The following is a 15,418-nucleotide window of genomic DNA, read 5'->3' as shown; positions in this document are numbered from 1 at the left end:
GCCTATTACCTAAAAGGCTAGCCAATTACTATCATTTCACGTGTGCAGGCACAACTCAAAAGTATTCAAAAGGCAAATTCATATTACGTATCAATGAATATTACACTTCAATAAAATGTTTAAAAGTAGCCAAGTGTTTGTTTTTCTATAATACATAGTAACCAAAATTCTCTAATTTTACCCCAGGCAAGAGAATACTGAAGGCAAGTGCTCTTAAGCCATAATTCAAAGTTTCGACCTGGGTAGGCTACGTTAATATCCCAACCCACCGCATTATTAGTGTTCTTATTCTGTAACGATTCCACCCTTAACCAAGTCATAACTTGCATGTGGTCACTGGTGGGCACACAATTATTGAAACGTTTCTAAAGTGGGATCTACTCACATTGATGATGATGTTCAGAGACTCATCATTAGGAAGGAAAATACACACACTCCGGCGGTCTTGCATGACTCTGTTGTTGTGGAAGTTCAATTTGTTCATTGTGTGGGGGCTCTCTAGTGGTCAGCGCTGGGCTCCGAGTCCTCGGTACTTCCTCTGGTTCCGAGCACTCCACAGCCAAACTCTACTCCTCATCACACGCGCTACAGGAGACGCATCACGAGGTTCCACCATGTAGGTCTCATAGCTGCAAAGAAGCCCAGAGCAGGTCGTGAGTAAAGGTGGAGGAGATGGGGGAGGAAAGACAGGGAGGTGAGCAGCAGCGTCACTGCTCTTGTTGGCTGGCATAGGGACAGCAGCATGTCTCACGGCGAGGGCTGCCTAGGAGAATACTTAAAAATGCCCTGAAATGTATTCTGTTTTTTGTCCACCATCAACTGTTTCACAACTTTCATTCGCACTCATGAATTAAACATCAAGCCAGTGAGTGAGTCACACATTCCAGGCAGTACCAGGCACTGCTAGGCTCACAGAAGCAGAGCCTGCCTTTGAGGAGTTTCTAGTCTCACGTGGGAGATAATGAAGGGTTCTGAAAATAAATAAAATGACAAAAGAGCAACAGCAACAGAATTCTGAAACTTTTTTTTTTCCCCCATTACAAACTCAAATAAATGTCTTGGCTCTTACATTACATTCCTTCTTCAACCACTTGGGTCTGGCTTCCTCTTCCTTTACGTCACCAGCATGGCTGTGACAAAGGAGGCGAGTGATCTCCAGACCAGCAGTAGTAGCCAAAGGATTCACTTTAATGGAATCCCAATGTCTCCATGGCGTTCATCATGGTTGTTAAGCCCACCTTACAACATTCTTCTCCCTTAGTTTTTATGGCACAGCTTTCTCACCTGATTCTCGAACCTGACAATGCAAACAATTTTTCTATTTGTTATTTCACTGTGAACCGATAAAATATATAGAAATAACAAGACTGCATACGACACTAACCCATGTTTGTATACAAAAGAATATGGATTTTGGATACCTCTGATAATTAATCAGTTGATTAAACATATTAATTTTATTTTTTAACTTCTCTCAGGTTTTCAATGTGTACGATTTTGTTTGCACGTAATGAAAATTTAGTCTCCAAATTTTAATACTTACACCTTTTATTTCTGTTTCATGCCTCACTGCATTGGCAAAGCCTTGCAGAATAATTTTAAAACAGTGGTGGGTATTTCCTACTTTTAATGATTATATCTAGTTGTTTCATATATCATTGCTAATAGAACATTATTCAACCAAGATATGTTAAGACTAGCTGCCTCTCAAACCATTACTAATTATTTATATTGTGCCTGTCCAGCTCTATTTGTAGGATGCAAAAGAGAATTTCCAGGAATATGGAATTGTTATACCCGGCAGAGAATATAACCTTATATAGTTTTAGTAGAAAAACTATTATCAGTGCTCACATAAATCAAAGCATAAATGAGATAGAATCTTGGCCTATTTACTTCTTCGGAATTAAATGGCCATCTGTTATCAGCCGGAGGATAGGAGAGAATATATTCTTACATGGCACCATGAGTACCTATAAACTAGTACTGCTTTTTAAAGTATAAATAAAATGCCATCCCCAAGGAAGCTACTCAAACTAAGTGAAAACAAATCGTAGTCTTATATACAGTATTTCCTTTTTAGGAAAAAGACTAAAGGCTCCCTCAGGAGTCCTCTGCTTTTCTTAAAGGATAATAGCGATTGTTTCAGTCGGTTGTAGGCAGCACGTCACCCTACAGGGTTACTGGAGGTCAATGTAGCAGTTCTCTCCATGTGTTCCATGACCACAAACTAACTGCACCCCAACCCAATTACCCATCGAAAACATGCACAGTTTTAGTTTAATAGCTCCAAAGCACCAATTGTAGGACCAGTGTTGGCGGTGTCGGAATCACCTGGGTATTTGTAATAAACACCGAATCCTGAGCACGATGACATTTCTACTCAATCAGAATCTCCAGGGTCAGGTCCCAGGAATCTTAACCTTTTAAAAAAGCTTGGGTATGTCTGACATGCAGTCATATTTGGAACTCACACTTCAGTTAACAGAAGGAAGGTAATGAGCACAGGACTGGATATATACCTTAATAATAAACACTGGGAAAACATCTCGAAAGTACAGAATTCGGGAGAGGCAGCATATGTGAATGATATAACATCATCACTATAACTGGGAAAAGCAAGTCCTCAACATTTCCGAAGATATAAATTCCTAAAACAGATCACAAATGTATACTCAAAACATTTTCCTGAAAAATGTTACTAGGTATCTAGGGATGAAAACAAGTTGGGGAGACAGGGTGTACACGCACTCTCGAAAATTCAGAAAACGCTAAAGGCTCTGAGAAGTCCTACATACAACTTCTTAAATTTGTTTACCTTAATATTTCTCACACTTACTTGGGCAGAGAATATGCCCCCCACCCCCAAGACATATCTATTAAAAGTGCTGTAGAATAATATTCTTTGTCATATCATTGAAGAAACACGGTTCTAAAATGATTTCCTTGTCAAGTATTATATTTCATGGCAAAATTTCCCCCTATGTATTGATATATTCCAACATTTAGGCCTCCTCTCTATTAAAATCTTTCTAAAAGAAATTACAAGCTATGCTTAAGTGCATCTTATTTAAATTTAAACCCGTAAATGGTATCAATCCCAGTATAATTCTTCTTATTTAAATCTACACTTCAAATTGAGTTACTCCTATAATTTTCCATTTCTAATTAAACCAATTAAAGGCCTACTTTCTAGAATTTAAAAAATAAAGTAGGAGAAAAAATATATTCCGAGATTTGGGATGTTTCAAAGTTTCATTAATTTTAAAATTTCATTTGAGTACAATTTTTATTTATTTTATGGTTCAAATAATGCAGTAAAAAGAAAGACTAGAAGAGGATTATTGAAGAGAATTTAATAAAAGCAGAGTCTTTAAGCAGCAGTATGGCTTCACTGATGCTTTTTCTGCTTTGAGGATGGCAAACTAGAAAAGCCCTAAAAGAGAGACAGGATTAAGTTTTTACTTTACTCAGGGCTGCACTAAAGCTGATTAAAAGGTTCCCCTGAAGCAGCAAAACAGCAATATCTCCAGTATGTTGTGGTATGAAATTAAATCTTAAATTGGACAGTCCTGAAGAAAAGAATTAAATTACCTGAATTGCAGAAATTAGCCTCTTATCCACTGGCATTTATTCCGTGTCCTAAATTAAGTCCCCACACAGTCCCAGGAGGGCGCCTTCCTATTCCAGGGCAGCACTTGTCTGTCCAATGGTCTAGGACAGATTATCTACAAAGAACAAACCATGTCATAGTATCACGTTTTCCAGACAACAGCTTTAACAGTGATGAAACTCCATCCTGCCATCTTTAGTAATACCCCATTTACAAATAAAATGTTAAGTTATAGGATTCCTACACTTGGATGTTAAACCCACATTGATATAAGACCCTTATATCCTGATAAACACCATGAATTACAAAGTTACGTTGTTTCTTTTCAGAATCAGGAAACCACTATCTCGTGTGGACATTAAATACTGATTTCTATTTTTTAGAAATTATTGGAAATAACCTTTAAAACTGGGTCATCCTGGAATAAAAGCATGGACTTTAGTTCATTATAATATAGCAATATTGGTTCATTAAAAGAAAAAACCCAACTCATTTACCAAAGGCATTTTGATATAACTTTTAGGATACGATACATTAAAAGACTACGCGCTATTCATTGACAAATGTACCGTAGTCCTGTAAGAGTTAACAAGAGGGGAGAGTGGGTATACGTGGCTTATACAGGAACTCTCTGTACTATCTTTGCAATTCCTGTCTATCTAAAAGTCCTTTAAAATTTTTAAAAAAGGGAAAAAACAAAAACAAAACCTAAGTCACCAGAAATTTCATACCCATATACTAGTCTCACTTTGAATGAAAGCAAAGGGGAATTCTCAATTCTGAGATTGTCACCCTAGAAAAAGTGAAAAGAGGGTAGTTTGATAAGATTACTATAGGCCAGCATGGTGAGTAGGTATATCGCAAGTCAATAATGTATCTTTATTACCTAACAAAAACAAGGTGAGCAATTATCTTGGAAAACTGGATTCCAGAGTCCTATATTCTGACTTAATCATTATACATGATGCTCAAGTTAAATACACAGTACTGCAATATTTATTGGCTGAAAAGCAGAAGACAAAAGCAATAGAAGGTGTGCCCTCTACACCCATGAGTTCACCATCTACTTAGGGACGCACCACTGCCAGGAAGCTTAAGGTTGTGCTTATTGTCCATGCTTCTCAAGAGCACACGCACTCTGACGGTCAGCAATCACGGGAGTATAACTGATGGCAGCATTAAGTATAAATACTGTGGCTAACACCATTTTGAAATGAATAGCACATAGTCTTTTAATGTATCGTATCCTAAAAGTTATATCAAAATGCCTTTGGTAAATGAGTTGGGTTTTTTCTTTTTTGGGCTTCATTCATGTATTCATTCATTCATTCACCATCTATGCATCAGACACCTATTATGTGCCAAGTGTTGTATACAGCACTGAATAAAACAAATGCTCTACTCTAATGAAGACAGACAACAAATACCCAAAGTAGATGGTGATACGTACTATGAAGAGAAAGAAAGCCAGAGCACGTGAGAGTTGATGGAGGTAAGATGGCAATGTGGATGCTATTTCATATAGGGTAATCGGGGAAGCAACGCTGATATTTGAACAGATACCAGAATTAAGAGAGTGATGTCAGTTCCTCCCTTCCTTCCTTCCTTCCTTCCATCCATCCATCCATCCATCCATCCATCCATCCATCCATCCATCCATCCCAGAGAAGACTTTCCCAAGGAGAGGGAACAGTAAATGACAAGGCTCATCTACTGTTCAGAAAAGGTAAAATAACGGCACTAATTATAGCTAACATTTACTATATAGTTACCATGTGCCAGCTGCTCTTGTTAAGTGCTTATGGCATATTAAAGAAAACTGTCAACTCTTTGCCAGGCTTCCCATTGAGAGGTGGGCTCTAGCTCCCTTCCCCCTGAATCTGGTCAGGTCCTGTGACTAATTCATACTCAGAAGTTCTAGCTGATGGATAACTCATTTGTGCAAATATTCTTTGATATCACAAAGCACTGTGTCTACACTAACAGCTCAGTAGGTTATACTTGTTACTTTTCTTCTCTATCTCCTCTATTTAGATCTTCTTAGAGCAGGGTCGCTAGCTACAAATATAGCTATATATACATACATAATTTTTTTTTTAAATCCAATGGCAAACACATAGTATAAGCTCATTAAAAGTTGGTTGTTTGTCTTACTACCCACTTTCCCATGAACAAGGAAGAGTCTACAGCAGGATTTCTTGACCCTGGCAGTATTGACATTAGGAGACAAATATTCTTTGTCATGGGGGGCCGTCTCTGCATCGTAGGATGGTTAGCAGCATCTCTGGTCTCTAGATGTCAGCTGTGACAACGCAAAATATCTCCAGATATTGCCAAATCTTCTCTGGCGGCAAAAGCATCCATTGAGAGCCAATGAGCTACAGGTTTCCTTAGAGTCATTATGGGCGACTTTCTTACCATCCAGCTGTTCTTTAAGAACAGCAGGTCCTCAAATGACATTGATTTGCTCAGTGCCATTTTGTTCCACTGATGAGAACAAAAGCATCGATTCCCAGCTGGGACCACTGTCTGTGTGGAGTCTGCACATTTCCCCATGTCTGTGTGGGTTTTCTCCGGGTACTCCGTGTACTCCCACAGCCCCAAGATTTGCATGTTAGGTGAACTGGCGTGTCTAAATTGGCCCAGTCTTATTGTGTGCAGGTGGGTGGTGTTAGTGTGTCCTGCGATGGAAGGGCACCCTGTCCAGGGTTGGTGCCCACCTTGCGCCCTGAGCTGTGCAGATAGGCTCCAGCCATTTGTGACCCTGAATTGGAATAAGTGGATTAGAAAACAATGATCTTACTTGTTTTTATTAACCTTTCTTAAATGTATTCATAACTCACATTTATTTCAATGTTTAACATTAGAAGTGCTTTGGGTCTTTATTTAAGTTTGGTGATGTTTTTATGACCAGAAATATGCTGTAGAAACTTAACTCCTGTTTATATCAATTAGCCTATGGAAAATTGGTTTCATTATACATCGTTTTACTTAAAATCAGTTTCCAAGAACTATTGATGATGCTAGGTGAGGACTTACAGTAACAGCACAACTCTTATTAAACATAGTTCCCAACTAAAGGTCAGCAATTGAGCATCGAACTCAGAAATCTGGCGTCAACCCTGAAGTCAAGTTTTTCAACCTCTTGAATGTCTAATGGCTTCTGGCTTCCAAAAAGCTTTGAAGGTCAGCCTTCTGGAAACTTAAATTTTTAATGCAGTGTATTACCAAACTTTTCACATAAGTACACTGCCTTTATCACCAGGTACTTGTTCCTGAAGTCCTACATTTTTATTCTAGTACCTGAAAACATAAAAATTAACCTGGGAACAACTGATACCTGATTTCCAATTTGTCTGCATGTTCTGAATTATGAGGATCCATTTTTTTAAACTAAGGATCACTTGCTTATAAAAGCCATTCTGGAACCACAGAATTATTTTATGTCAATTAAGAGTAAGTAAATCTAACACTTTCTGTTTCATGGCCTATTTTACCTAAAGAAGAAAGCAGTTGACAGCTACACATATTAACCACCAGGAGCCAACCCCTCTGGAAAGAACGCCAGACTCTCTCGTTATTTCATCCCACCTTCCAATCTTTGCTGCAGTAGATAAACAAGGGACTGTGGAAAGCTTAAGATCACCTCCCATATGGGTGAACCTCAGGTGTTTACAAACAATATGAATAGAATATTGATTAAGAAGATAGACTTAACCTCTCCAATCAGTGAAACCTGGGTCCTAACCTGGATTCTACAATACTAGCTGTATGACGTTGGGCAAGTAACCTAATCTCTGAGCCTGATTCTTCAACTGTACAATCTGTCATACTGGCCTCCTACGATTATTGGAAAGATTAAATGAGATAACAGAAAGTATTAGATATCAGGTTGTTGAGGGTAGGTTCATTAAAATAACAGTCATGAGTTGCCAGGACGTGAGAAGGCACATCTACAGCTGACCAACAAGAACACGCATCACCTACAGATCTAGCACTTAAAGCCGGATGCAGCAACTAGACTATGGGAGGTTTACTCTGAGGGGAGAAGTTAAATGCGTTGTTGGCTGTAAATAGAACGGTTGCATTATGTTAGGTGGGGACTCCTTTGAAATTTTATTTATGCAATTTATGAAAAGGGGAAAGCATGTATGAGTGCATAGGTTCAAATGTGTGCTGGTTGATCAAAGGGCGGAATGTAGAGGTTTTACTCTACTGGGTACCACCTTTCCACCGAAGTGTTCCTTTCCTATCCCAGATCTTTCTAGTGGGGCTCTCAATCACAGTGTGTTTTCTATTCTGGATGGGCGCAGAGATGATGTAGGATAAGGATGTGACCCACGGCTGGCCAAACAGGGTTCCCTATTCTCAAGTCACAGTGCTTGGTCTAAAGGGTACGCACATAACCCAAACAAAGCCAGAGTTCCTCCATGGAATTCGTTCTACAAATGCTGGGATGGAGAGGGCTGCTCCTGGTTTTGGATTGCTATTTGTGTGAATGATATGAGCGCGGAGTACCTGGCAATTATCTTTCATGGTAAGAACATCCTGAAGTAGGACGTCATCGTAGAAGAACGTGAAGCTCAGAAAGAATCCTGACTACGTCATTTGAACTGCTATATCTAGCTGTGTCTGAAGCCAGAAACCATTCCGAGGAATTCCCATGTGGTGAGCCAATAAAGTATCTTTCCTCTTAAACTAATTCTGCAACTTGTAACTAAGTCTTCTATAACACAGCCTATCCAAACGAGAAGCTGATTTATAGCTTGACACATTTATTCATTAAGTCACTAAGTGTCTACTGTCACTGGCTACAAAGATCGATATTTACTTGGAAAAAAAGAATGTGCTAAGTTTTAAAGTTTCTATTCTACAACGAAGTAGAATATTCACTACGATGAATATATATATCATTGGCAAAGAAGACCTAGAAGATGGAAATAAATTTGATTAACTAAAAAGTTTAGGTGATTGAGTTGCTATTTAGACACCACCATTCTCTAAGAGCACTACACACAGCAAGCGATTTATGGGAAAATGCATGAATTCATTTAAGGAAAACAGAGTACAGGGCAATTAATTCATAACAGTAATTTCTGCAACAAAAGAATATCTCACCTTGCATACTAATTTGTGAGTGAACACTCCTTACTAAATAGTCTTACTAAATAATAAGTCTTACTAATAGTCTTACTAAAGACTATAATGTGTTTTTACAGAATTGTGCTAAATGTGCTTTGATTGTAATAAATTACAATAGCTGCAAAAAAAATAGTTTTTTTTTTTGCAAATAAAGTAACTAGAAAGCATAGTTGATATATAATTTGGGAATTGGTAAATTGAAAGTATAGTTGTAGCAATTCTAGTAAAACAAGTTTTCATTTTGGGCCTATTGTATAAATTTGGTAAGAGGAAAAATCTATTAAACTAATTACCAAATGCAGTTGAGTATAGACTGTAACCTGACTAACATTATCACGCTCTACATCTATAACTAGCTGTGTATGGCTCTTGAAATAGTTATAATATGTAGTTATTGTACACTACATGTATGTACGTATGTGTATATTTTAAATATGTAAATGTATATAGGTATGTATATGTGCAAATATGTACACACAATATGGGTGACAACTACACTTAAAATGTAGTATTGAATCAGAGGAAAGTTGAGTTTGGAAAGAGGGATTATAATGACAGGCAATACAGTGTGCTGCTTAAGAGTTCGGATGCTGGACCCAGACTGCTTGAGTGGGAGCCCCAGCTCTGACACGTGCCACCTGGGTGCCCTTGGGCAAGTCTCCTCACTTCTTTGTGCACATTTTTCTCACCTCTCAAATGGGACTGTTGTGAAGATTATTAAACGGGTTATTCACTCACTACCAAGGAACATTACTGACTTCCTATCACGGAAAGTAAGTGGAAGAATTGCTGTTTGGTAACATGTGCTGGCCATAATCCATCGGTCCTACCATTAATCAGATCTTGAGTTCTAAAGAAATGGTGTTTTTCTCCTGTTTGTAGCCCACAGATTATTTCATAGCTGTATTTAACCAATGAGATTTGCTACACTTTGGGACTGGGAATGGAAAAAAAAAAAAAACCCTTACAATTCAAGTGGACTTGAGCTGGTGCCAAATCATGCTTGTCATACTCTAATCAACAAAATTATGTGGCTAGTCTGCGGTTATTGAAATGGGAGAATATAAGAAAGACAGAGCTTTATATTGCAATGAGGAGAAAAATTAGTGAAATTGATGTAGTCATAAGCTGTAGTTAGCACTGTAAATCACTGCAACCAGTAGGACTTTGTAGTAAGAATCATAAAGATGTTCATACCTTTTGATCCAATAATCTGACTTCTAGGGAATGTATAAGAAAGAAATAATTCAACCAAAGCATACCACACTTTTGAATAAAAGTATTCACTGTACCATTATTCATCAGAGTAAAAACTGGAAAAAAATCTAAGTAGTCTTACAACAGGAACAGATTAGTAAATTACAGTACATCAAAAATAGTATCAATAAAAAACACAATTTACTTAGCATATATTCCCCCCCAAATCACAAATACCCACTAGGGCACAAACTTACCCTGTTTCACAGTATGATTTTTTTAGACTAGAAGTAGCAGGAATAAAGAAGGCATCTAAATTAAAGAGGCAGTAGTAAAGGAAGGAGGGAAAGAAGGAGGGAGGGAGAAAAGATCACAAGAATTCTGTTAGTCAATGAACTGTTTCAGAGTCCTTCAATGCTTTACAAAGTATGATTTTTGTGGTGTCTCACACCATTTCTAAATTCTAGCCCTTAGAGAGCTTATCATTTCTTTGGAGAGTCAAAATCAACACAGCAGAAACAATGGGAAGTAATACATTTGCATTTTAAGCTAAATGTTAAACCGTAGTAGAGTGACAGTTGTGGGATTTGAGAAAAAGCTGAGAAGTGAGGGGAGGGCAGCACTCAGGAAAGATTTCAAGGAGGAGGGGATGCGGTGCGGAGAAGAAAGAATTGCAAGGGCCTGAGTGGGGAGATAGGAGAGAGGCCTGGGCCCCCACAAAGGATGTGTGACTGCGCCAAGGTGCAAACTCAAAGGCTGGATAGACGAGAAATCAGATTATGGAGTGCTTCCCTGCATCTTAAGGCACTTTCTTTAGAACCTCGGGAGGCCTCTGAACAGACTCACTGGACAGCACACAGTGAGCCAGCTTTCAAAGGTTTGTTTTATGACAACTCAACCAATCACTTTCTTTGGCTTTGGCAACAGTTTTCCCCTGCGACATTCTTTTCTGCTATAACCATACTCGCTTTGTTCACGAGATTACAGAAGCCAAGCAAAGGGTAATGATAACAGTGGTACTCGGAAATGACCCCACCATGTTTTTTCCACACTTGAGATTAAAAACATATTTCTGCAAAGTACGATTCTGGTATGCTCTCTCTAAACTGAACAGTAATAAGCACAATTCTGTTAATCGACGATTACAATGGCTTCGATCCTGGAGTTCATAAAAGAAGTAATGGGGTTCTTTAGAATTATTTTAAACATTTCCAAAAGCCGGATAAAATTGGCATGTTTAGCCATGATGATACCGCAAGGGAAATTAAGTGATCATTTACTTAAATAACTTCAATATCATTTTAATTGCTTATTTTGATAGCACATTTACATCTGGTTTTACATGACAGATTTTTAAAATGAGAACAAATGACAATTTGATAGACAATCTGTCCAAATATAAGGCCCAAGGAAGGTAAGGGAGAGGAAGGATAACAAAAGTGATCCTCGGGGGCTGAAAGACTGGGATAGATTTACTTGCTATTATACATATGTACACATTTTAAACATAATCTTTTAGGAAAAAACCCCAAAATACCTTCTTTGGGTCTAGTCTATCCTTCTAGTGGCTTTTCTCCTCTACCCTACCTCTTCACTGCGTTCTCACCTGTATTTCTAAGTGTTTTGTCTCGTCTTGTCCTTTGAACCCGCCACCCCACAACGCTGCCAGAGTGTCTGCGTCCAACTGTGCATCCAACCTTGCCTGTGACACCCAGCTCACTTCCTCAGTGATAAAGCACTTGTGCAGGAGGACAGCTACACTCCCAGGCACAGCGATCTTTCAGCACCAGGTCCCATCCATCCTCAATGGGACTCTTCTACAACGCGTGTTTTATGTTACTTCAGTAGTTGTCCTCACGGTTCCCTGAACAAGTCTTGCTCTCCTATTTCTGTGCATTGACCGTGCTGTTTCCTCTGCCTAGAATATCCTCCCTTGCATATTATCTCATCCAACACTCACCTCCAAAACAACGAAGTATCTTAGTACTCCCTGGAGAACTCCGCACTGGTCTGTGCAGCCTGCCTCCACAGTGGTGGGGCTGAGGGGCATTTCTCCTGAACTCTTATCATCCTTATACTTGTTGGGAAGTCTGGCTCCCCACAGAGGACTGGAATCTCCTCAAGGACGGGAGCTGTCAACATGGCTATGTCTCTAATGCCTGGGGCAGTACCGGGTCTGCAACAGGCACCCAGTAAGATGTGTTAAGTTATTTAAAAATTCACCAGAAATGTGAATAAAGCCCCTGGCAATTAAGATTAAAATCATGTTTTTAAAAAGCACTCTCCCACCCGCATCTCAGCAATGAGTCAGTATTGGCTACAGCTTCTTGAATATTTTCTACATGTTAGTTACAGGGGAAAAGGGATACATTTTCTCCTTACCTTTAAATTTAGTGGACAAATATAATGGGAGAATACTATTTTGCAATACCATCAACAAAATACAGTTTCTAGGAAAGTCTTCATGTGTATCAGGTTAAACCAACTTGTGTGAAAGCAAACAAAGAAAAAGATACAACTTATTAAATCCCAACCAATGTAAGTAACAAAAATATCCAACTAAACTTTGACTCTGGGGCCAAACGCTGGGGTTTTACTCTTAGCCAGCTGTTCGCTAGCTGTGACCCTGGAGGAGTCCCTTCACCTCTCTATATCTCAGCTTCCATATCTATGAAATGGAAATAACAGGATCTATCTGATAGGATGTTGTAAGGCATATGGTAGCCACTATATAAGTGTTAACCATTAGTAGCTAAACTAGGTAAGCGATATAAGGGGAATTTCTAAAATCCAAAGTAACTTGAAGCCCAGAAGGATGGGTGGTGGGCTTGTGGGTCATGTGATGTGGTAGCTCATGATGTCATCGGGGACCCAGCTTCTTCCGGGTCCCTCGGAATCGCTCTACTTTAAGGCTGGCATCCCTCAAAGTGGCCACATCAACTCGAATGTGGAGGCAAACGAGTACTGATACTCGCCCTGCCTTAGATCACACGCCGCCCTCACTGGGCAGGGGCATGGGACAGTCAGATCTGCTCAGGCCACCCAGGGCCCACCTCTAGAGCTCAAGTTGGGATTAACTTCCCTGGAGTAAATGGATATCAAAACAAAACCCTGGGTACCTTTGGGAAGGGGGGAGATAAGGGGAGAAGCTAGATAGATCAACAATAAGAACAAAAGCAATAGTAAAATTCATGAATTCTAAACCAAAGAAACTATTTTTTTTTAAACTGGCCATTTGTATTCAAAAGTCATATCAGGTTTAGCAACCAGGCACAAAAATTCCTTTCAACCAAGATGCATTTCTAGCATGACATCGCCAACAAAAAGTGCTGTTCTCAGGGAAAATCCTTTAACTTAGAAGCATCTGCTTCTAATTTCCACAATGAAATCTTTGATTTCTTCATTCATGGGACTTGCACTCAACTCTCTCTCACACAGGAACTGCAGTTTTCCAGATTATGCTTTTTCTGTGAAATTTTCATTACCTGCTAGTAATATATGGAATCTTATGTTTTTCCTCTGAAATTAACTTCACTTATTTTTCCTCTGAAATATTTTTTTTTTTCCTAAAGACAGTATAATGCCATTACCAAAGACCGAATTAAACATTTGGGAAGTTGTTAGCTTTCTTGTGAAAAAAGGATTTTCCATGTCATGAAATGGTTCTAAAAAACAACAACAAGATGTGATGTACACACTGGAAATGCAAAAGTCCACTGACAGTAAAACAGATAACTAAAATACGGTACACTAAAACAAATCAGCAGGGAATATTAATGAACCACAGCTACACATTAACAAGCATAAATCTCAAAAACAATGTTTAAAAAAAAACAAGTTGCAGAAGAATATATACAGTATGATTCTTTTCTATGAGTAGAAAGTTCAGGCAACTATAAACAATGATTCATTATGGGAAGATTATATAAAGAATGAATGATTAACCTCAGCACTGTAGCAGTGGTGCTGGAGGGGCAGGCCAGAGGTGGGGCATGTCTTAAGAAATGGGCAGGAGCTTCAAAGATGCCAGAGAAATACTTTCTTAAGGTTGGTAGTGGATGCAATGGTGTTCCATTATTAATATCATTGTTTAAAATGCACAAAGACATTATAAATTCTCTTCTACATGTGTATTTCACAATTTGAAAAAGTAAAATCAGAGGTACTGATGCTGAAAACGCTGTCAATAACCACTACTAGTGATTAAACTTTAAAAAGATACATACGATAGGACAAATATGAAATCAACCACAACGTACTAAAATAATCCTTATAAAATATTACTCTGCCTAATACACAGTTGTTTCCATGGCCTTGAAACTGAAAAAAAAGCCTTATAAATGAATTCTTATAGGAGCTTTTAGAATTTAGTGGCGTGTGTATATATTCATTTCTAGAAAAATAATGTAATAAAGTACAATCGAATGAAAACTTGACCACTGTATCAGATCTTAGAGATGATCTAGTCCAACTCTTTTTATTTTTATAGGTGAAAAAAATTAACTTCTGAGAGAATAACCTGCCAAGACGATACCAGTTGGTTTCAAACAATTTAGCTGAATTTAGTCCCTTTTCAGAAAGTTCATGTTTTGTATATTTAGACAGAAAGTCAAGAAATATGCCAAAATGATTTACTAAAGTAAACATACCCACATGCTAATAAAACCTGCCTCCTATCCTGATAATTGTAGAACTATATGTAAAAAAGTTTACGAAGCCAGAAAAAGACTGAGATGGCGGGCGGAAGGGGGTGGCTCAGTTGGTTAGAGCGCGAGCTCTGGGCAACAGGACTGCCGGTTCGATTCCCACATGGGCCAGCGAGCTGCACCCTCTGCAACTAAAATGAAGTCAATGAACTGCCGCTGAGCTCCAGGGTGGCCAGATGGCTCAGTTGGTTGGAGTGTGTGCTCTCAACCACAAGGTTGACAGTTCGACTCCCCCAAGGGATGGTGGGCTGTGCCCCCTCCAACTAACAACAGCGACTGGACCTGGAGCTGAGCTGCACCCTCCACAACTAAGACTGAAAGGACAACAATTGGAAGCTGAACGGCACCCTCCACAACTAAGATTGAAAGGACAACAACTTGACTTGGATGGAGCTGATGAGACCTGGGAAAAACACACTACTGTTCCCCAATTAAAAAAAAAAAGTCCTGGAAATACACACAGTTCCCCAATAAAGTAGTTCCCCTTCCCCAATTAAAAAAAAAAAAAAAAGACTGAGATGGCAAAGAATCCAATTTTTGCCCTTAAGCAGATAAATTATGGGCTAAAATTATTTTGTTAACTGGACACACCCAAGAAAGTATCATTTGAATGGAATACACCCTCACACACACACACGTACTGAGTATGTGCCAAACGTGCAGAACGGGGTGAAGTGAGGCTCACAGGTCCAGGCGCTCTTGATAGTAAAAGATCAAAAGCACAATCTACAGACTTCAAAGTAAAAGATTCCTCCGGACA

General features: G+C 38.9%; 1 protein-coding gene across 9 annotated transcripts in view; it reads right to left on the bottom strand.

Moving 5' to 3' along the window:
• FRMD6 (FERM domain containing 6) overlaps positions 1 to 15,418 on the bottom strand; it is a 73,325-nt gene that overhangs the window by 36,874 nt on the left and 21,033 nt on the right. For 4 of the 9 annotated variants that reach the window (XM_081047748.1, XM_081047751.1, XM_081047754.1 and 1 more), the window contains exon 2: positions 386 to 629. In XM_081047748.1, the coding sequence (XP_080903874.1) occupies positions 386 to 484 (99 nt within the window). In that variant the 5' untranslated portion in view covers positions 485 to 629. Of the gene's footprint in view, positions 1 to 385; positions 630 to 2,522; positions 2,652 to 3,594; positions 3,729 to 15,418 lie in introns of all 9 variants that reach the window. The other 5 variants (XM_081047752.1, XM_081047749.1, XM_081047753.1 and 2 more) reach the window with 2 other exon arrangements.

Source organism: Rhinolophus hipposideros, assembly GCF_964194185.1.
Source record: "Rhinolophus hipposideros genome assembly, chromosome: 5".
In the NCBI taxonomy this organism is placed as follows: domain Eukaryota; kingdom Metazoa; phylum Chordata; class Mammalia; order Chiroptera; family Rhinolophidae; genus Rhinolophus; species Rhinolophus hipposideros.
The sequence above is the reverse complement of the archived record's forward strand: the minus strand, read 5'-3'. Positions and strand labels throughout refer to the sequence as shown.